This window comes from Quercus suber, unplaced genomic scaffold, assembly GCF_002906115.3.
Source record: "Quercus suber isolate HL8 unplaced genomic scaffold, Cork oak 2.0 scaffold_171, whole genome shotgun sequence".
Taxonomy (NCBI): domain Eukaryota; kingdom Viridiplantae; phylum Streptophyta; class Magnoliopsida; order Fagales; family Fagaceae; genus Quercus; species Quercus suber.
The window spans coordinates 737,732-760,485 of NW_027069631.1; the positions used below are offsets into that span (position 1 = coordinate 737,732).

Genomic DNA, 22,754 nt, shown 5'->3' on the forward strand with positions numbered 1-22,754 from the left:
AGTGTTAAAACCATGCAAATCTGTCTAAGAATCAAGTGTGAAAGTGCTAATTATTAAAGCTCGACAGCTAGTATCTATCGAGGTTTAAAAGCTGCTAAAGCTCGTGGCTCGATAGTTAGCTCGATGGATGGCTATCTATCGAGGTTTATGAAGTTAAGTTTTTCAGGACCATTTTTCATTCAATCCGTGATTATGTGTTTGTGCTTTTTTTTCTCACAACCCTAAACATATATAAGGATTATTTTAAGGGTTATCAAATGTGACATAAGTTGCAAAAGAGAAAATTTCACAAGAGTGTGACTGGAGACCTAGTTTGCCATAGTTCTTTGAGAAGCTGCTGTGTTTGTACACCGTAGGGTTTTGTGACCAAGCAACTTCATGATTTTCGTTGTCTAGATGAACTGAAGAATTTTGCAGCCAACATCATTCTCAAGTTGATGATCAAATCGCGTATTGAGATCCGCACAATTGGTTAGTCACGTACTGGGAGCCGTGCATTGAAAAAGAGAGGTTGTCACTACAGAACAAGTCCAATTGGATATTGGGGTAAGGGTTCAACTGTAAGTTGGTATAAGGTACTAAGATTTCTTTACTTGTAACCGCTTGTTGTGATAATAGTGGATTCTCGGGAGTGGTGACTTTAAAATCATCCGGTGGGGTTTTTGCTGTGTAAGTTTTCCCTATTCGTAAACAAATCACTGTGTCAATTTATTTTTCGCTGCATACTTAGTTTAATTGGTGATTTGTTTGTGTTAATTTGATTAATTAATAAATTTGGCTAATTAATCAATTAATTCATCATAAAGGGTCAATACGTTTTTGGCCTATCATCAAACATTGGCTTGTGATCTAGGTAACTTTCAGCCTCCAAGTATTTGACCAAAATAGTAGGATCATTGTCCTGGGTTGACCATACAACCGATTGCTAGAAAGATCTAATGCCTTACGCACGTACATATACTAACCCATAAAATTCAATGTATCTGCATGTTTAACACGACTTAAAATTAAATTGGAAATAGGTTTTCTTCATTCAAAACTAGTAGTACAGGCACTAAAAGAAAAAAAAAAAATGCTTATTACAATAAAATATTTGTTGCAATAACAACTAAGTTGCTGTAGTAAGGTGCTATTGCAATAACAAAAATTCAATGTGAGCCTTGTTGTTAGAGTTGATTCCTGTTGACTAATTACAATTGGAGAGGAGGGTCTCACTGGTGAAGAAGGCCTCTGTTGCCATTTATTTCCAGCTGTAGTGGGACTTTGCACAGTTTCAGATAGAGTTTGTAACACATTGGTCACAACATCAAACTTTTGATGAATCTCACTTATTTCTTGTTCATGTTATTTGTAGTTCTTGAAATGGTACTAATTTTCTCATTGAGAGAAGCTAAGGATCGAGTTTCTATCATTATGACAGAAGGGCTCTGATACCAAATGACAGAATCAAGTTCAAAGAATTGAGAGCAATATAGGTAGTTTTTCGAGGGAACTAGACCTTCTAGAGTTGAATAAGGGAAAAGAAAGTAAGAGAGAAGTAATAAGAATAAAGTAGCATATTATTTCTGATCATAATTAAGATCTGTCCCCTTATATATGACTACAATTGCAGATAACTCTTCTATTATTCAGTTATACAAACTGTCACAGCCACAAACTAACTAATCTTGTAACTAACACACAACTGTCATTTGTAACAAACAAACAGTTGTCATAAAAACTAACACCTGAGCAACAATGGCCCAAACTGTCATTCCTGTCAGATTGGTCACCCATGTTTGATTCATTTTATTCCTAAGCTAAAAGGGTAAATCAATTGTCTTGAACCACATACATCTCTTAAGAATTCTATTACATGTGAAGAATGTGTTAAACACCCTTACAATGTCTGTCCTAAGATGGTAAATTCTTTTTCATTACATCCTTGATTTCTATCATTTAAAAGGTAACTCATTAATTTGGTAATTTGGCTTTTGAAAAAACATGTGACATGGATGTATGTTAACTATGTATAGCAGGTGAGATATATACAAATAGGTATATATTCATATCATTATTTTCATGTGAAGTCAAAATGTGTACATATACTTGGCATGCGAGATGCACTAGAAGGATATATACATATGCATGCAAAAGTATATCTGGCATGTGAGACATGTACTACCAAAACATATATATAGCAAGTACATATGCCTAGCGTGTAGGAATATTTTTAAGTACTTGTATTACATATGGAATTCAGGTACTAGCATGGGCATTTACACTTTTTAAGTACATTTACTAATATATATGGCCATAAAATCCTTTTGCATGCATAAAGGAATCAAGCATCAAGAATGTATGGACCCCTTGTGATGAATTAACAAATTAATTCATCCACTGGAAAGGAATTTATTAATATTCGTCAAGTAATTTCCATGTGATAGGTCAAGAATGTAGGGACCCTTTGTGATGAATTAACAAATTAATTAGCAAAGTTAATTAATAAATTCAATTAGCATGCAATAGCGTGGTAGCACAAACAAATCACCAAAAAACTAAATGCAGCGGAAATTAAATTGACACAGTGATTTGTTTACAAATGAGGAAAACCTATGCAACAAAAACCCCACCGGGTGATTTTAAAGTCACCACTCCCGAGAATTCACTATTATCACAAAAAGTGGTTACAACTAAAGGAATCTCAGTACCTTATACCAACCTACAGTTAAACCCTTACCCCAATACCCAATTAGACTTGTTTTGTAATGACAATTTCTCCTTTTATTGCACAGCTCTCAATATGTGACTAACCAATTCAATGCGCGGATCCCAGTACGTGGCTTACTCACCAACTTAAGAAAGATGTTGGCTGCAAAGTTCTTCAGTTCATTAACATGATGAAGTTCACGAAGCTCCTTGGTTTCGAAACCCTATGGTGTACAAACACAGTAGCTTCTTCAAGAGAAAGATGAACTAGGGAAAATTCTGTTTTCAGTCACAATTTGCATGAACACAACTTTGCTTTACACTTGCACAACCTTTTACAGCCCTTAAAACAATTTACATATATTTTTAGGGTTGTGAGAAAAAAAATCCCAAACATGTATTCACAAAGATTGGATTGAAATCAGCTCTAAAAAACTGAATTTCATAAACCTTGATAAATAGCTTATCTATCGAGCTAGCTATCGAACATCGTGCTTCAGCAGCTTTTTAAACCTCGATATATACTAGCTGTCGAGTTTTAAAATTCAACACTTCTTCACTTGTTTCTTGGACAAACTTGCATGGGTTTAACACTTAATCTTGAAATCTTGTTCTTTGAAGTATTAAACACATCCTAGATCTACCCAATTACAAGTAAAGTGCATTTTGTCAAAGGATTAGCCAATTCTAATTTGACATATTTTCCTAACATTAAATCACATATGTCCTAACACCATGCAAAAAAGACAAGAAAGTGAATGGTTAGTTTAGGGGTGGGGGAATTCGTTGGCATGTTTATTTTGTGTCCATGGACCCAATTGATTTAGATCATGGACATGGAATTTGGAAATTGTTTTTGGATTTGTGTAAAAGGAATGTTATTTAATTTTTTTTTTTAATAAAAATGAATATTCCCTCAAATATTTTGGAAGATATTTATTTGAAAATCCCATGAGTGTTTTTTATGAAAATGAGATTTTCAAGGAAAAATGAGATTTTGTTGAAATCTCAGAAAATTATTCTTTATGAAAAAAGAAAAAAAGAAAGTCATGTTTGGAGCCTTAGATTCCAACCACAAATAGAAAGATGACATACCTTGTCATGTGCAATGACTCATTTGGTTGGTTGGATTAAGTGAGTCATGAGCATTGTAAATAATAAAAATTAATGTAATCTTTCTATTGGTGGTTAGAGCCAAAAACTCTAAACATATTTGAATCTAAATTTTGTCTTATAGAAAAATGAAATTTCATGTGCAAAGTCAGCTTTGATTTTATGGAAAGTGGTTTAAAGAGAAATTATTCTAAAAATCATTTTTATGAAAAAGTGCCATGCTTGTTATGGATGAAAAGGATTTTGAAGTGAAAAATCCATGCAATTTTAGTTTAAGACCTCCTAAAAACGTATTCTAACTTCTAAGTTAATCTCATGATTTTTTTCTGGAAAAAAAAAAAGAAAAAAAAAATGAAGCCTTTAGTTTATTACCAGCCCAAAAGTTACACAACCCATTATTTGCTGAGCTGAGCCCCTGAATAAAATTTGCAAATGATCACCTTGGGCATCTCAAGTTTAGGCAGGCCCAATGGTTGCCAATGAAGCATTTAGCCATTAAGGTCATGGGTTGGTCTTATGGCTTGTTTGGAAGTTTAGAGAGGGAGGAGAGTAGAGGGGAGTAGAGGGAAGGGGAGTAGTGGGGAGGAGAATAGAGGAGAATGATTCACCTCTACCTTATTTTGATGTTTTTAAAATTAGTAAGGGGGAAGGGAGTAATTAGTCATTCCCCTTGTGTAATTTTGTTAATATAATAAGGATAAATTAGGTAATTTACTTGGTCAATAGTTTATGTACTCTACTCCCCCTCCAAATCTCTCCAATTTGGGGGAATTAAAATTGAGGGGCTAGAGGGAGTCCAAACCCCTCCAAACTCCTCCAAACCCCTCCCCCTCATTCTTTAAAAAACTTCCAAACAAGGTAATTGCATTACTCTCCCTCCCTCTACTCTACTCCCCCTCCTTTTTTAAACATCCAAACATGCCATTAATGTTAACTCTGGCTAGCCCAAACCGCAGCCATATAGAGACAATTGCTCCCGTCGGCATGACGAAAAATAGCGAGTATTGCCGATATGGGTCAATAGTCAATATAGTAAGTCTAGTCAATAACTGTACCATGGCCAACCCAAAAAACCAAAACAAAAAGAAAAGTCAAAGTAAAGTAAAACTTCTTCCTAAAAAAAAAAAAAAACGTAAGTAAAACATTATTTTGCATTGAAGATTTGTAAATGTCAGATATTATAAATTAAAAAATAGAGAGTTGACTCGAAATTTGAGAAGTTTAAGTTTGAATATTCTTCAACTAATTAAGATGGGTTGGTGACTTGGTCTAGTATTGGTGAACAATCAAACTGTCGTCATTTTAGCACTTGGTGATAAATTGTTTAATTAAAAATTTATCCGTTTGTCTAGTTTTGAGAGAGTTTTAACTTATGACATTCACTCCTGATGATAATAGCTCTTTATCATCAAATCAAGACACCAATCAGTTTTTGGTGTAGGCGAGAATTGAACCTTAGATCTCTTATACAACGATTAAAAACTTTACCGGTTGAGTTAACTGGAACTCACCGTTTGTCTGAGTTTTAGCTACTCGGATTTGCACACTGTTTATATTTGGTTCTTATGAACATACTCACATTCTAAGGAAATGCATTAATCTCTTTGGAGGTCCATTCCATATTCTATTGATACTTTACTAGAAAATGTAGTCAAATACTAATAAATTTGAAAAGACAAAGTAGAGAAATACCTTTAGTTTTTTCTTTTCTTCCCCATACAACAAAAGAAGCAAATACTTATAAATCCATTGAAGAAAACAACTTCGTTACTAATTAGACTAGATTTTTTTTTTTTTAATTATCATTAGGAGAATTAAGCTAAGTTGCCAACAACCTTTAAGTTTATTGGCATATCCAACTCCTCCAATGAGATGAGCTCAAGTTCAAAACCTACTATATGAAATTGAGTTTGGGCTTTGATAGGCACACATGTGGGACAATCCATTAAAGACTTTTTTTTCAAAAAATAATTACAATATACTGTTAACTTTGTAGTTCAAACCACTTTCCCCCTAGACCCTCAAGTACTTTATGTATGAAGAAGTACTAATTCAACTACAAAACCCTTGACAACCCTAAAGACTTTAGTTCTAAGATTTTATTGTAACCCATTTAAATGTATTTATTTAGATAGATGTGATATACACGTGTAAGTGAAGATTAGATAATAATAACAAGATTGAGTGGTTAATATAACATAGTTTGGCCTAAATAAGTTTTTGGATGAAGTGTTGTCCTTATATATTACTAGTTTTGAACACGCACCTTGTGCGAGAGACATTTTGATAACAAAGAAAGGTCAAGAAACATGTAACTCTCCTATCCAAAAGCCATGTAGTTCAATGCAATGGATTAGTTCTCTTTACGTGGAAAACTTGGATTCAAACCCCCTCCCACTTGTTATAAGTGAAAATAGATTAGAAAAGATATAGAAGATCTGGAAAATCGAAGAGGCTTACATAGGTATTATTATTTTAGGATATTAAGAAATGAAAATGAATACTAGACATTGTTTCAACAAAACTATTTTATTAATTACTAAAAGTTTTTATTAATTTATTTATTTATTTTCTAAGTAATAAACTCCAAAGAGTTTCCATCAAAGTAAAAAAGGCTATAAAATTCCACCAAGAAAAAATAACAAAAACAAACATAACAGATATATCAATTTTGATAGAATTAAAGTAATCGTTTTCAAGTATCAATCCATACTTTTTGCTCCCATATCCATCCCCTCTCTACTTTAATTAGTGACAAGAGAGCATGTAAATTAGTCCCCAAACTTCTGCTAGATTCCAAAACTTGCTGGGAGTGTTCACCGGAGTAGTTAACTAATACACTTAAGAACAAAAAGACTATAAGATCCTCACAATTTTTAGCCCATCCATATCTCTAGGTGTAATACCGTAATAGAGTAATTTCAAAGGAAGTACTAGACAAAAAGACCCAAAAAAAAAAAAAAAACATTAACTTTCTTTAACCTATAATTGCCTTTAGAGGTAAGAAAGTAATTTCATAGGCCATTGCACCACAAACTTTTTCAATGGTATTAACGGAACAACAAAATCAGAAGACTCACAAAACTGCCATCTAAATGCAAAACAAACTCAAACTCTCCTTTTTTTTTTTTTTTTCCTTTTTTTTTTTTTTAATATAGATAGAAGATATTAACTACTTAACAATAATCTTTCTTAAAAATAAAAAATAAAAAACTCTATCCGATTGGAGTCTCTACCAAGCTGTTCTCTGACTTCCCTCCCAAACAAGTGGAATTTGCAACCAATCACAAAAAAGTAACTCAAACACTCATTTGTTATGATGTATAAGTGACCCAATAATTATCATATTCTTGCCGCATTAATTAATAAGGTTTTTTCAAAAAAAAGTAAAATTTATAATAATATTAGTGATCTTAATTCTTAAGAATGTTGATACATATTGCTTGGGAAGGTTATATTCTAGAGACTGACAAAAAAGGTTTATTCAATATCTTCCTAGATCTCTTGAAGGTTCAATTTGATTGCCCAACAAATGGAAAACCGGGAGAGAATTTGACTATTCAAACCAAAATCCGAAACAATCTAATATTTCATACTATTAGATGGAATTAATTACGTAGGGAATGACTCAGCCTCACTCAAATGTTATAAGAGCAAGTTACTTAGCAGACTAAGAAAAGAATCGGAATTTCATCCTCAGCTTCTTGGGAAGTTTCCACATGATTTCCAATAATAGAAAAAAAAAAAAATATATATATATATATATATATATAGAGAAGCGAATGAAACTTTAAGACTAAACCCAAAGTCAATATATGCTAGATTATTATTTCACAAATTGGATTTCATTTTCCATTTAAAATAGAAACGATTATGTGAGACATGATCTCATTCTCGGCAGCCTAGCTTACTTGTACCTTCTTTCACTAAAATGTTACAAATAATAAGGACAAGATAAAGGATCAAAAACTCAAACAAAACTTATTGTAAGCTAGTGTGTTTGTTAATTGCTACAAAGTGTGCCAAACTTTGACGGCACACTAAACTAAAGTGTTAACTTTGGCCACAAAGCTACGTATTCATTTCCCTGTAGTGATCCAATTGGCTCATTCCACAAGCTCAGTAACATGTTCAATTTCCATTGGTACACAGAATTGGAAAGACGTATGAATCAATGGAACTTTTGGTTTTTGGTTTCTTTCTCAAAGCCAATCTTTTTACCTCATACAATATGCTTGAGCTTGAGTGGTTGAGCCAGAAAGATGATAGGAATTGGAATACGGTGCTTTATCTCCAAGAACAATTTTGATTTGTCATGACTGAGCATTCAAACAAGACCCGGAATTCTTTTCAACTCAATTCTTCCAATTCTTAAATATACACATTAAAAAAATTTTAAAAAAATTAAAAAAAAAAAAAAACTATGTTTGAGATAAGTAGGGAATAAATAAAAGGGTTGGGGGGGGGGGGGGGGAGTTTTTATTTTTTTTATATCTAATGGTATGTTCGGATAAATAAAAGAAAGGGCGAAGGAAAAAACGAAAGTTTAAAATTCTTTTGTTTCTTAACATTAATAATAAATTGATAGTTGATAAGAATTTTCACAATTATATCCTTAACCATAAGTTATGGATACTTGGTTCAAATTCTACCTTCCCACTCCACTATTTTACCAAGGGAAAAAAAAAACCATAAAAGTAAAGTAAAATTTTAATTTAATAATTTTAATCAAATTAAGTTATTTATCTCCCTCGTTATACTCCAAAATTGGCAGAAACCGCCATAAAAGAATAACATAAAAATATCCAACCCCCCCCCCCCCCAGCCCCCAAAGGAAATATTATTACCTTAATGCCCCCTCTTTTGTGTCTAAATTACTAATTTAATCCTTCAATTATTAGACAAATTTTAATTTGTTCCCTCATTTATTATTGTATTAATTTAGTTCATCAACTTTCAGAATCAAATCTTAATTAGTTCTTAAGTCTCATAAATGTTTAAATTTTTAACAAAATTAATAATTGAGATTGACTTAATTTTTTAAAATTTATATACATTTTTCATAATATCATATAATTTCGTTAAAGTTTGAATAGAATGAGGGTTTATCAAATTTATTTTTGTTTTAAAATTTGAACGATCCAATTGACTCAATTAATAGTTTAAGAGATCAAATTAAACTTTATCAAATAATTAGAAGACCAAATTAGTACTTTAATAGCATTTTTTCATCTCACGTTTCCTCCAACTAGGTAGGAAAAATAGTATATATTCTATCTTTTTAGTGGTCTCTATCTTCTTTTTATCTCTCGGTATGTAACTTGTATCAAAACATAACCCCACACACCCACACACAAGTCAAGATCCCCTAAGTCAAGAGCAAAGGACCTCATATTAAATTGCCTCCCCTAGTATGGTAGGGTGAGTGATTGACAAGCTATCCACGTGAAGATGAACATGAACACAACAATATCCAAATCCATGCAATAATTGGATCTAGTGTTTTTGTGCATTAGACCTGTTGAGATGTGGATACATGGTAAGTATTTAACACATATCCGCATTTCAATAAAATATGATGTACAAAGCCGTGAATCCAAGTCGAATCCTCTAAAATCAGCCAATATTTGATAAAAACACTCATTCTTAAATTATTTATTTCATTTTTTTCAAAATTTTAGAAGAACACAAAATTAAGACTTAAGACTTAAGAGCTACCTAACCATAAAGATTTAAGGCAGCCTAATTCATAAATGCTTTATGGCCACAAAAATATGGGTGAAACCAAACCAAACCAAATTTAGCAGGCCAGTAAGTCTAAATGCACAAATAATTTGACAAAAAAATTCACGCTGGTCTAATTGCAAGCTATAAATGATGAACGAAAGAGTGATGTTAATAATAAATCTAAATGAAAACTAATAAGAATTCGTCAACTCAATTATTATTACTTTAAAAAAAAAACTGTAAAAATTGTTATGTTTATACCAAAGGAGCCAATCTCATACCGGATGTTGTATCGGTTTGACTAATAGAATGATATATTTCAGTATCAGTCAATACTGGTGTACCGTGTATATATATATATATATATATAACATTACCTCAATTCAGAATAAATTATTCATGATTTTAGACTTTAGACTTTAGCATACTAAGAAAACAAATAATACTATGTTAATGCAAATAAATTATCATTTTGTCTTTACAAAAATTCAAAAATTACAAAACTGGAGAAGGAAAAAAAAAAAAAAGATTATTTCTATACCAGTTGGTATACCTGGTACTGCTTTATGGCCACAAAAATATGGGTGAAACCAAACCAAACCAAATTTAGTAGGCCAATAAGTCTAAATGCACAAATAATTTGACAAAAAAATTCACGCTGGTCTAATCGCAAGCTATAAATGATGAACGAAAGAGTGGTGTTAATAATAAATCTAAATGAAAACTAATAAGAATTCGTCAACTCAATTATTATTATTTAAAAAAAAAACTGTAAAAATTGTTATGTTTATACCAAGGGAGCCAATCTCATACCGGTGTTGTATCGGTTTGACTAATAGAATGATATATTTCAGTATCAGTCAATACTGGTGTACCGTGTATATATATATATATATATATAAAACATTACCATAAAACATTACCTCAATTCAGAATAAATTATTCATGATTTTAGACTTTAGACTTTAGCATACTAAGAAAACAAATAATACTAATAAGTTAATGCAAATAAATTATCATTTTGTCCTTACGAAAATTCAAAAATTACAAAACTGGAGAAGGAAAAAAAAAAAAAAGATTATTTCTGTACCAGTTGGTATACCTGGTACTAGCCAAACACCTGAAGTCAACCGGTACGACTGAAATTTAAAATGATACGAAACGTTGATGTTTTGGGGTACATACTGGCAGTACGGGGCGGGTATGGTACAATATCGACCACCTTGGTTTATGCTTGATAGCAATGGACCCAGTAAGCAGTATCGCAGTATCACTACAATTTCTCAAGTGTGAACTGGGACTGGACATGAAGTAGTAGTACGTGGCAGAATAGAACACTTGGCAGTGTTAGAGGGACTCCCAACAAACGGCTTTGATGCGATTGATTAAATTTCAATTGCTTGTGGCTTACGGGTTATGCCAATTGCCAAACCCAAAACCATCATGTGTAAAAAGACACTTGGGGACATACCATACGGGTTGGTGAAGCTACTTCGGTAGTCTAGTGTTGTAGTAGTACTTTGCTCAGTTGGATAGTTATTTGACATTGATATGAGTTCATTTGTGAATATATATTAAAATAAAACTGCAATTAAAATGTTAGGTAATACATTTTTTTTTTAATAATATGATATTTATTTGGAAAATAAAAGGATGATTTGAATCTTATATTTTCGTTAATATCATAAGATAAGGTGACAATTAAATTAAAAGATTTTTTTTTTTTTGCAATATATTCTAAATTTATGTCAAGTCTTTTTCTAATTTAAAATTTACTTTAAACTCAATCACTACCACTTCAAACTCATTTGATGTACATTTTCAATAAATCTTAATGATTAAAATTTTCAAAACTTTCCAAAGGTATTTTAGTGACTAAAATTCAATTTAAATAAAAACGTTTCATATGTATGTAATGGAATTATTTTCAAATATGTATGCGCAAATGCTATAGATTACTATAACAATTTGCATATTTTACCAAATGATATCCTTAATTTTTTTTTTTTGGTGAAAAAATTCAATTTAAATAAAATTGTTTCATATATATGTATATGTGTGTGTAATAAATTTGTTTTCAAATATGTCTGTTCAAAATGCTAAAAATTACAAATTAGTATGACTTATATTTTTATATCTTGTGCACTCAAAATTTTCATTTGAGAGTACTACCCTTTTTTTAGAGGAAATTGGAGAGTACTACATTAACATTTGAAGATGTACCATCCTTTAACTTATTATATCTTGATTCTTGCATTCATAAACATTAATGACAAGCCAGAAACCAAAACAATTTTTATAGTACAAAAAAGCATACTAATAATACATAGCTATGTAGTGGGTTTCAGTTAGCTCAATTGGTAAAGTTTTTGATGATTAAATAGGAGATCTGGGGTTCAATTCTTGCCTACACCAAAAACTGATTAATGTCTTGGTCTGATGATAAAAAAAACTATCATTAGAAGCGAACGCTAGAAGTCGGAACTCTCTAAAAAAATAATAATAATATATAGCTATGTAAGCCAATGACAAATCAATAAATGGTTTGCAATCATTTTAAATACCGCATTATGTTTTTTTTTTTTTTTAAAGAGAAATTTAGGTCAGAAGTTTTAATTACCATGATAACCCAAAAAAAAAAGCTATAGGAAATTTGATTTTAGTAGTTACACCACAAAAAAAAAAGCTAAATGCATGACTTTGATACATCCAATTCAATGTATTTGAAAGCGAGAGAGGACGTGTTGGGCTTTGGTGTGAGTAAAGGGAAGCTTTATAATATTTTCTAGTAAACAAGGATAATCATCGGACTAGTAATAATAACACATGGCTAATAATTATAAAGGATGTTTCTCACGAAGTTTAGCTGTCCCAAAAAAAAAAAAAAAAAAAAAATATGCTGTCTTTCCATAGAGCCAACCAAAAAAGAACATCCAAAACTGAAGCTCAATTTCTAGGCAACAGTGGGGAGCCTCCTTCATTTTTTTTTTTTTTTTTCCTCACGTGCCTAAAAGGGCGCGTGGACTGTGTGCACAATCAAATCAAGCAGTGAATTAGTGTAAACCATATTACTGTTTGTGAGAGTGCTTTTTTTTTCTTAGCATGGCCCAAGTAGAGATAACGATCCTGGGCCCAAATACTTGTTGTTTTGGTGGATTGAGTTTGGTTCACCGCAGCTAAATGGGGTTAATTACGAATCAAGTTGTGCGCAAGTTACATAAAACTCCTCAAGATGAAAAATGCAATTCCTCCTAAGCAATAAAATACCATTATAAATGTTTTAGTCTCGTAAAATGACCATTTACTCTTACGAAATAAGTAAAATAAGTGTTCATAATATTTACAATGAGAAGGAGATTGAAATAGAGTATTTAAGGCTTATCTTTTATTGTATAAACATTTAAAAGAGTTCCTTCACTTAGTACCCCAAGGCGTACTGTTGTGGGATCCCGGGCTATACTAGGCCTGTAAGAACCCAGATTGCTGGTTCTCTGAACTATATGATATTTTTCCATATTTATTATGCAATCGAGTTTTGTCATTTCCTTTTACCTCTATGGGTGCTACATAAAAGCATACTATACAATACACATATCTTCAAATAATTGTTAGTTTCTTAGATTAGAATATACATTTTAATACATATACATATATGTAAATGAGTTTCATGAGAATGATCCAGCCAGGAGGATCCTGGCCCCAATTCTCACAGATTTAGTGCTTTTGCACAAGACTTGTGGGATTTGGAACTTAAGTTTGAGTAGCTTTGCTTGGATTTTGCCTTCCAAGATAGTTAGGTGAGAAGGATTTTAGCAAGAAACAGTAAAGGAAGACAATGTAATAAAGAAAATACACCAAATAATTGTTAGAGATCCTCAAATCAATATGAGTTATTTCATTATTTTTCTTGACTGTGGATTACAGTGTACTCACTAAGACATGATATAAGGTTCAAGTTAACTCAAAAATTGCAGACTTTGATGGCTATTTAAACCTCTAAGACTTGCAAAGTTTGAATCCTTTGGAATCCAAGTATGTGCTATAGTGGCTATTTTCTGGGATACCAGGAGATAGTCCTCTGTTTTTCAATGGGATTTACAAAGTTCTTTCTATGGCTCTGTTGTGATATCTTTTCTCATATCAAAATGGTAATGAATGAATCCCCCTCAGCATGGGTTTTCTCCTCCTTTTATGGTGCGACTCTAGGGCTCTAGGGTACTAGCGATTTCTCTCTTTTGCCCCTCAGAGCTCGTACTGTGTCAGTTACGCAGGGGCTGGTCCTTTCCTTTTTACTCATAGTTTCTTCCTTTTAGTCCGACTAAGCTGAAAGCCCTTAGTTAACGTTCTATTCCAAGGTCCCCTCATGTTGCTGATCCTCCCCAGCCACTTCTACTTATGGTTTTTTCATTCTTGGTTCCATAAGGTGCAGCTCCTTTGTTCATGAATGTTTGCTTTACACTTTCTGACGCATGACTAGGCGCTTGAGACATGTTTGTCCTTCATTCTTTATGCTTTGAGCCGTTTCAATCTTACTTAGAGCATGTTGTGCGTCCCGAGGATCCCGAGCCTCTGGCAGCCTCTGGGGATCCGACCCAGTTCTTTCACTGGAATTTGCTGGACTTTTTAATGGCATTTTTTGATGGAAATCTGAACATACATAAGGCCTTGATATCGATTCTTCTTGCTGCATAAATTGGGTCTTCTTTATTTTTTATGGAATGGGCTTTGTTGTGAAATTTTGGACCTCAACACTGTTAGATTAGACTAATCAAGGTACTATAATTTGTGAGTTTTTGGCGGAATTTGGTTAAAAATGAAGTTTATTTGTGATATAGATACTGTTCAAACTTATTTGGAAAAATGAGGAGAGAAGCGAATTTTGACAGTATCATTGCCAAAATTCTGAGAAAAAGTAGGAGAGAAGAGAGAGAAAGATGTGACGGATATGGGAGAGAGAAAAATGAATTTCTACAATGATATTGCAAAAAAAAAAAAAAAAAAGGAATTGTGACAATTGAATTACCGAAATTGGAGGATTAAAAAAAAGAAAAAAAAGAAAAAAAGAAAATGACAAGAGTAATGCTATGACCACAAACTATTTCCATATTTTTATAAACTGTTGTTATGGCCAATTTCTTACTAGTTCTCATCAGGGCCCACCAATAATATTATTTTTTTTATATTAATAATCACTCATCACATCAACAATTTTTGAAAGTTTTTGTAAAAAAGTTTGTATCTCTAGCATTTTGCCAAAAGTGGTGCGATTTAAAAAAAAAAAAAAAAAAAAAAAAAAAAAAAAAAAAACTTGGATTGTGGTAAGATTAATGTTATAGCCACACTTTTGGAGTAAAATTATAAGAACACACTTTTAGTCATCCAAAATTGTGGCTGTAGCATTAATCTTACCACAATACTTTTTTTTTTTTTTTTTTACTCCTCCAAATTTGGCAATTCAATTGTCACAATTGAGTTTTTTTTTTTTTTTTTTTTAATTTATTTAAATCCTCTACTTTTGGCAAAATGCTAAAGATACAAACTTTTTTACAAAAATTTTCATAAACTATTGATGTGATGAGTGATTATTGGTAAATAAAAAAGTGATATTATTGGTGAGTCCTAATGAGAACCAATAAGAAATTGACCATAACAACAATTTGTAAAAAATATGGTAAAATAGTTTGTGGGCATATCATTACTCTTGACACAGTTCAGCTTTCTTTTTTTTCTTTTTTTAATCCTCCAATTTCGGCAATTCAATTGCCACAACTCAGTTTTATTTATTTATTTATTTTTTACAATATCATTGCTGAAATTCCTTTTTCTCTCTCCCACATCCGTCACATCATTTTTTTTTCTCATCTCTTCTACTTTTTCTCAGAATTTCAGCAATGGTGTTGCCAAAATTCGCTTCACTCCTCATTTCACTAAATAAGTTTGAACAGTACTCATATTACAAATTAACTTCATTTTTTACAATATTCAGCCAAAATACTCTAAATTTGTTCATTTGTTCTATACAAATAAACAGTAATCCATAGAAGAAAAAATGAAAAAAATAAAAAATAAAAAAGGTAAAGGAAAAAGAGAAAAATACAAAGAGAAATTTTGGGAGATGGCTTTTTTTTTTTTTTTCTTTTTGGTGTGTGTGGAGAAACAATAATGTTTTTTCTATATTGAATACTTTTTTTTTCCCTCTTTTTGAGTACTGAATATTGTTAATACTTTTTTTTTTTTTGATGAATTGTTAATACTTAATATATCTTGACTTATTTGTAATGCTTAATTAATGGGAATATTTCTCTAAGTTTGCCCTTCGCTCTAGCTATAATACGATTTGGTAGCTTCAGTGTTAGGGAGTTAAACTTAAAACTTTTCATACTTTTTTTTTTTTGGGTATTTTCTTTTTTTTTGCTTAATATTTTGAGCAAGTTGTGAATATTTTAAAGAAATAAAAAAAAAAAATGGTGCAAGGTAGGGGGAAGAAGCTCCTAGCATAATGTTTCCATACTTTATGCCATCATGAATATGTCAATTTCATTTTATAATTGGTGCATAATTTAATACATGATTTTTATGTTCCTTTAATATTAAAGAGAACAAAAAAAAAAAAAAAAATTCTCATGGAGTCATGGGCATAATTTATGTACTCTTTTTTCTTAGAAACTCTTTTTACTCGTCAGTTGTTGGCTCATCCTAGTCAACTATAATTTTAGTGAACAATTAATATTTAATAAGATCACATCTTAATTAGATAAAGTAGCTAGAGGCATGTAATTGCAAGTAAATCCTCCAGATCATGGGATTTATCTTTTTCTAAAGAAGTGGGTTGAAATCATATAGTTAAATTTTTAGAAAAATGCTATGTTCACAACAAATCTTAAGTTATAACTAATAACAACTTATCAGTTATCACCCATTATTTGTTGTGAAAATGTTATAGACATAGTACTTTTCTAAATTTCTAAAGTAAGCATATCTATCAACAAAATAAGATCCATTAGATCCTGTGATCTCAACTCATCTAAAGCCTATATAATAAAAGTTTGGTGGTTATGCACAAAATCAAGGTGGGGTTTTTTTTTTTTTTTTTTTTTTTTTTTTTTAATTATAAAAAAAAGGTAGACTTTTTTATAGATTTATTTTAATAAATAATAAGATTAATTCATGAATTCATATTTCATTTTGGGAAAGACTTTTGTACAGTACTTAAGTGCTATTCTTTAGGTTCTCCTCTTAAAATTCTGTCACGTGGATTTATTTTATGGCATGAAAGTGTATTTTTTAGTTAAGTAGTTACATGACTGAATTTTAAGAGAAGAATATAAAGAACATCACCTAAGGTACTGTACATAAGTTTTGTACTTTCATTTTAGTCACAAATGTTATTATGAGTAATGACATTTGTTTTAATAAACCAAGGATGTTTCTCGCTATTTTCATTATTATTATTATTACTAGGCTTTAGCTAATAGCAATTCAAATTTTATAGGAGCTCATTTGGTTAGACTTTTTGCTTTTTATTCTTGAAAAGTAACTTTTTATATTATTTTTTATTTTTTATTTAAATAAAGTAATACATAAAAAATTATAACTACATCCACTTACTCCATTGATAAATTTCTTAATAATTTTTGTTGGAGCGTATAATAGTAAATTTTCACTATCTTTTTTATATTAGTATATTAACTTATTTTTTTATTCACAACTTTTAAAAACTCTAATCTTAAAATATAATTGTACTTTTATCAACTTTTTAACAAATAAACAAATAAGCTTTTCAATTTAAAAAAGAAAAGGAAAAAAGAAAAAAAAAAAAAAAGAACACAGAGGCTTTCTAAGATGCAAACAAGATATCTTTTTGAAAATAAAATAACACACTTAAAATTTTCACGAATTTATATTATATATATTAAAACCCCTGTAAACGTCACACTATCTATACATATATTTAATCCTTATTTGGAAAAGTCACAATTACTAAAATTTATGAATAATACAAATACAAAATGATATTTATGAATAATACAAATACAAAATGATAGTATTTAATTATTTTGGCTGAGACTTGAATCGTGAATATTTAAGGTAAAATAAAAAAATAAAAATCTTGAAATTATCTTAATCTAATCTATATATTATATATATATATATATAAAACTAAAGCCTTTGAAACTCTCACAATTTTTCACATCATCACTCTTTTCTTTTTCTTTTTATTTTAGATTCTTTTTATTTTAGGTTTTATATCTTATATAGAATCCACCAGAAAAACAATAGACAAAAATTTGAATTTTTATTAATATCAATAATATTGAAAAACGTATATAAACTTGGAGGCCTATTTAAGGGCTCCATAAAACTTGATGGATAAGAAAATATATTCTAAAATAAGCCCTAATTAATACCTAACCATAATAGGAACCAAATTTGACCTAAAAAACATTAAAAGAACCTAAAAACAAGGAAATAAATCACCTAGATCTAAAATAACGTTTTTTGCATAAAAATACCAAAATTAAATAATTACAAAAAAAATTTCCACATCATCACTATTTTCTTTTTCTTTTTATTTTAGATTCTTTTTATTTTAAGTTTTATATCTTATATAGAATCCACCAGAAAAACAATAGACAAAAGTTTGAATTTTTATTAATATCAATAATATTGAAAAACGTATACAAACTTGGAGGCCTATTTAAGGGCTCCATAAAACTTGATGGATAAGAAAATATATTTTAAAATAAGCCCTAATTAATAATTAACCATAATAAGAACCAAATTTGACCTAAAAAACATTAAAAGAACCTAAAAACAAGGAAATAAATCACCTAGACCTAAAATAACGTTTTTTTGCATAAAAATACCAAAATTAAATAATTACAAAAAAATTTTCCACATCATCACTATTTTCTTTTTCTTTTTATTTTAGATTCTTTTTATTTTAAGTTTTATATCTTATATAGAATCCACCAGAAATACAATAGACAAAAGTTTGAATTTTTATTAATATCAATAATATTGAAAAACGTATACAAACTTGGAGGCCTATTTAAGGGCTCCATAAAACTTGATGGATAAGAAAATATATTCTAAAATAAGCCCTAATTAATACCTAACCATAATGAGAACCAAATTTGACCTAAAAAACATTAAAAGAACCTAAAAACAAGGAAATAAATCACCTAGACCTAAAATAACATTTTTTTTGCATAAAAATACCAAAATTAAATAATTACAAAAAAATTTTCCACATCATCACTATTTTCTTTTTCTTTTTATTTTAGAATCTTCTTATTTTAAGTTTTATATCTTATATAGAATCCACCAGAAAAACAATAGACAAAAGTTTGAATACCTAAAAAACATTAAAAGAACGTAAAAACAAAAACAAAAAAACGTAGAATTTTTTTTTTAAAAAAAAATTCACTTTAGGTTTCAAAAAAAAAAAAAAAAAAACTCACATAACACGTTAGAATTTTTTTTTTTTAAAGGACTCACCAAAAAAAAAAAACTTTAGGATTAAGAAAAAAAAAAGAGAGACTTCTGGTAAGACTCTTTCTTCTCTCCTTAAAACCCTAGCAATTACCATCTCAAAACCCTAAAAAGAGAGACTCATGTTAAAAAAAAAAAAAAAAAAGTAGGTTTTTTCTTTTTTATTTGCTTTCATATGTGCCTGAAATTTTCATTCTATCTTATTGTTTTATTATGTTTAGAATTGATTTTCTTCTAAGCATTTGGGTTAATCTCTATATTTTGATAGTGTTTTTATGGGTTTGGTTTTTGGGTTGAAATTCTAATAATTATTTTATATTGTATATGGCAGATGAAGCATCTCTATTTTTTGGAGAAAAATTAAAGTTGCAACCTATGTCTTCCAACTCAAAGTGTGGTAAATTTTTATATGTTCTTCCTTTATTGAGAATTTTTATTTGGGTTCATGTGATTTTTTGTTTTTTTTATTAAATTTTTGATTTTTGGTTGATTAATTATTTGTTTGGATTCAACATAAAAGATAATGGAATTAGGTGTTATAAATTTGATAATGTTCCATGTTTTGAATTGTTTATATTGTTAAGACTCCTGGTAGGACTCTCTCTTCTCTCCTTAAAACCCTAGCAATTACCATCTCAAAATCCTAAACTTAACTTCACTTTAAAATTTTAAAAAAAAAAAAAAAAAAAAGAAGGAGAGAGACTCACGTAAAAAAAAAAAAAAAAAAAAAAAACTTAGGTTTTTTCTTTTTTATTTGCTTTCATATATGTGCCTGAAATTTTCATTCTATCTTATTGTTTTGTTATGTTTAGAATTTATTTGCTTCTAAGTATTTGGGTTAATCTCTATATTTTGATAGTGTTTTTGTGGGTTTGGTTTTTGGGTTGAAATTTCTAATAATTATTTTATATTGTATATGGCAGATGAAGTATCTCTATTTTTTGGAGAAAATCAAAGCTGCAACCCATGTCTTCCAACCCAAGGTGTGGTAAATTTTTATTTGGTATATTATATATGAATTTTTTGAATTTGAAGGGTTTTGTCTGGTTTTGAAGTAAAATTAGGGGATTCTATAAAATTTGGAAGCTTTAAGTTTTGGGATTTTTGGTATTTGCGTCTTAGTAGGTTGATCTTAATTCTTTACCTTATATGTTTTTGCTTTATTGAGAATTTTTATTTGGGTTCATGTGATTTTTTGTTTTCTTAATTAAAGCTTTGATTTTTGGCTGATTTATTATTTGTTTGGATTAATTTCAATTAATTATTTGTTTGGATTCAACGTAAAAGATAATGGAATTATGTGTTATAAATTTGATAATATTCCATGTTTTGAATTGTTTATATTGTTATTACTACGACTAAATAAGATTTGTTTTTATCTTTGTAGTTTATATCAGTTTTGAGTGTGTGTATATATATAACTTTTGGGAATTTTGCTTTATTAATTTAAGAATTGTAAATTACTTTGTAGGTTTCAGTGCAGTGAGACATTGACAATATAAGCATATATATATGGTATTAACATTTTATAAAAATCTTTCTATAATATGCATATTATTAACCCAATTTTCTATTTTTAAATTTCTTAGATTTTATTATATCAATATTTTTTTCTTTTAAATTCTTGGTAGGCAAATCAGTCTCTCACTAATTCTTTTACCTTAATGTAATTTTGGTTAATTATCCTTTTATTTAACTATCTCGTGCATCGCATGGATTAGCGATTAGTGTTAAGTCTAAACTAGTTGAGAATCAATCCAAGGCAATAGAAAACAGAAATAGAATAGAAGCGTGTTAAAAAGAAGCGTGGTTTACACGCACTTAAAGACCCAAAGTCGGTCTACTATAACTATACCTATTTATTATTAATTTAATAATAAGAAATTAAAAGTATATATATATATATATATATATCTAAAAGAGTGTGTGTGTTAACTAGCGCAGGCGTACCATAGTTTTGACTTGGAAGAAGTCTTCTCTTCTCTCCCAAAGCTCACTCTCCTCTCACCTCTGGTCCTCTCTTTTGTTGACCCACCAACTCACCCAACCCAACCGAACCCCTAATTTTCACATTCACTCTCCCCTCTATATATATATACACACGCACAAACACCACAAAGCCAATTCACACAACACTACTTACTCTTTTCTTTCTACTTTCTAGTTTCTACACACAAAAAAGAAAAGAAAAACGCTTTCTTTGTTTCTAAGAAATTACCCATCTCTTTCTCCTTTTTTAGTCTCGAACTATGGCCTTGGAAGCTCTGAATTCTCCAACTACACCCACTCCTTTCAGCTTTGAAGACATGGAACATCAACAATACCCAGAGCCATGGGCCAAAAAGAAGCGCTCAAAGCGACCCCGTTTTGAAAACCCAACTACAGAAGAAGAGTACCTCGCTCTTTGCCTCATCATGCTAGCTCGTGGCGGCGGAGATGCTGCCACCACGTCTACCAGTGAGCCGCCAACTCTGAAGCTTTCATACAAGTGCAGTGTATGCAACAAAGCGTTCCCTTCTTACCAAGCTCTCGGTGGACACAAAGCCAGCCACCGTAAATCCGCCGCCGAATCCGCCACCGCCACTGCCGCCGCCGCCAACGAAAACAACAACCACCACACGTCGACTTCTTCCACTTCTGGTCGGACCCACGAGTGTTCTATCTGCCACAAGACTTTCCCCACTGGTCAAGCCTTAGGCGGCCACAAACGCTGCCACTATGAAGGCGGTAACTCAGCCAATACCAACACCAACAGCAACAATAACAACACCGTCGCCGCCGCAAGCAGCGGTGTCACTTTCTCTGAAGGCGGTGGATCCACCCAAAGCCACCGTGACTTTGACTTGAACCTGCCAGCCTTACCTGACTTCTGGACCGACAAGAAAATCAGTACTAATATTCATCAGCTTTTGGTGGAACAAGAAGTTGAATCTCCTTTGCCAACAAAGAAGCCACGATTGCTCTTGATGAATCAAGAAGACATGATTGTTTCTTCACAACAATGATTTCTTGGATTGGATTTTTCTTTTTTTTAGGTCTTTGATTGTTTTAGTGAATTTTTATTTTTTATTTATTAATGAATTGTTTCTGTACAGTGAATTTGTTCATTGATTGTAAAACGAATCACTGTTAATATCTCAGTTATGTTCATCATTTATTTATTAATTCAATATTGATTCATTTATTTATTCCATATAATTATTGTATAGCATATCTTTTTAGGTGAATGAAATTTCCTCTTCTATTTTATTTAATGGTTTAAATGATTTAATTATATACGCAATTAAGACCTCTTTCACCTAAGGGAATTAATAAATTAGTAGATTAATTTATATAAATAGCAAAATTTATTTCCATCTACTTTTATAAAAACGTGTTAACGTGGCATGCAGAGCTGACCGACCGAGTGATTGACTTTAGCTGGACTAAGTCCAGGTCTCTCTCTCTCTTTTTTTTTTTTTGAGTGTGTAATATTATATTATTAGGGGGGTTTGATTTTTCATTGCCGAAATTTCAGTAGGAGGATGTGTTGCCGCGTGAACAGCGTGTAGGTACAGCAGGCAAACTCATATGTTCATGGTTAGAGCATGTCTTTTAATTAATGAGTCTCTAAATTTGTTTATTTATTTATTTTTAAAGTCTTTGAGAAATTAACACGAACCAGGCCATGTTGGGGTGATAGCTAGGTCTCAAAATAACAACTACCCATCCCATGTGAGTCACGCCTTTAT

The 22,754-nt window shown here is 30.6% G+C and overlaps 1 protein-coding gene across 1 annotated transcript; it reads left to right on the forward strand.

The window, feature by feature from the left end:
* The first annotated feature begins 20,963 nt into the window (after nt 1-20,963).
* On the forward strand, nt 20,964-22,207 carry LOC112003415 (zinc finger protein ZAT10). The gene has a single exon (XM_024035603.2). The coding sequence runs from the start codon at nt 21,273-21,275 to the stop codon at nt 22,026-22,028; it is 756 nt and encodes a 251-aa protein (XP_023891371.1). The 5' UTR covers nt 20,964-21,272; the 3' UTR covers nt 22,029-22,207.
* The last annotated feature ends 547 nt before the right edge of the window (nt 22,208-22,754 follow it).

Bases quoted from the DNA above. Each gene is read 5' to 3' on its own strand.
- LOC112003415 (XM_024035603.2), top strand. From the start codon at position 21,273: ATGGCCTTGGAAGCTCTGAATTCTCCAACTACACCCACTCCTTTCAGC.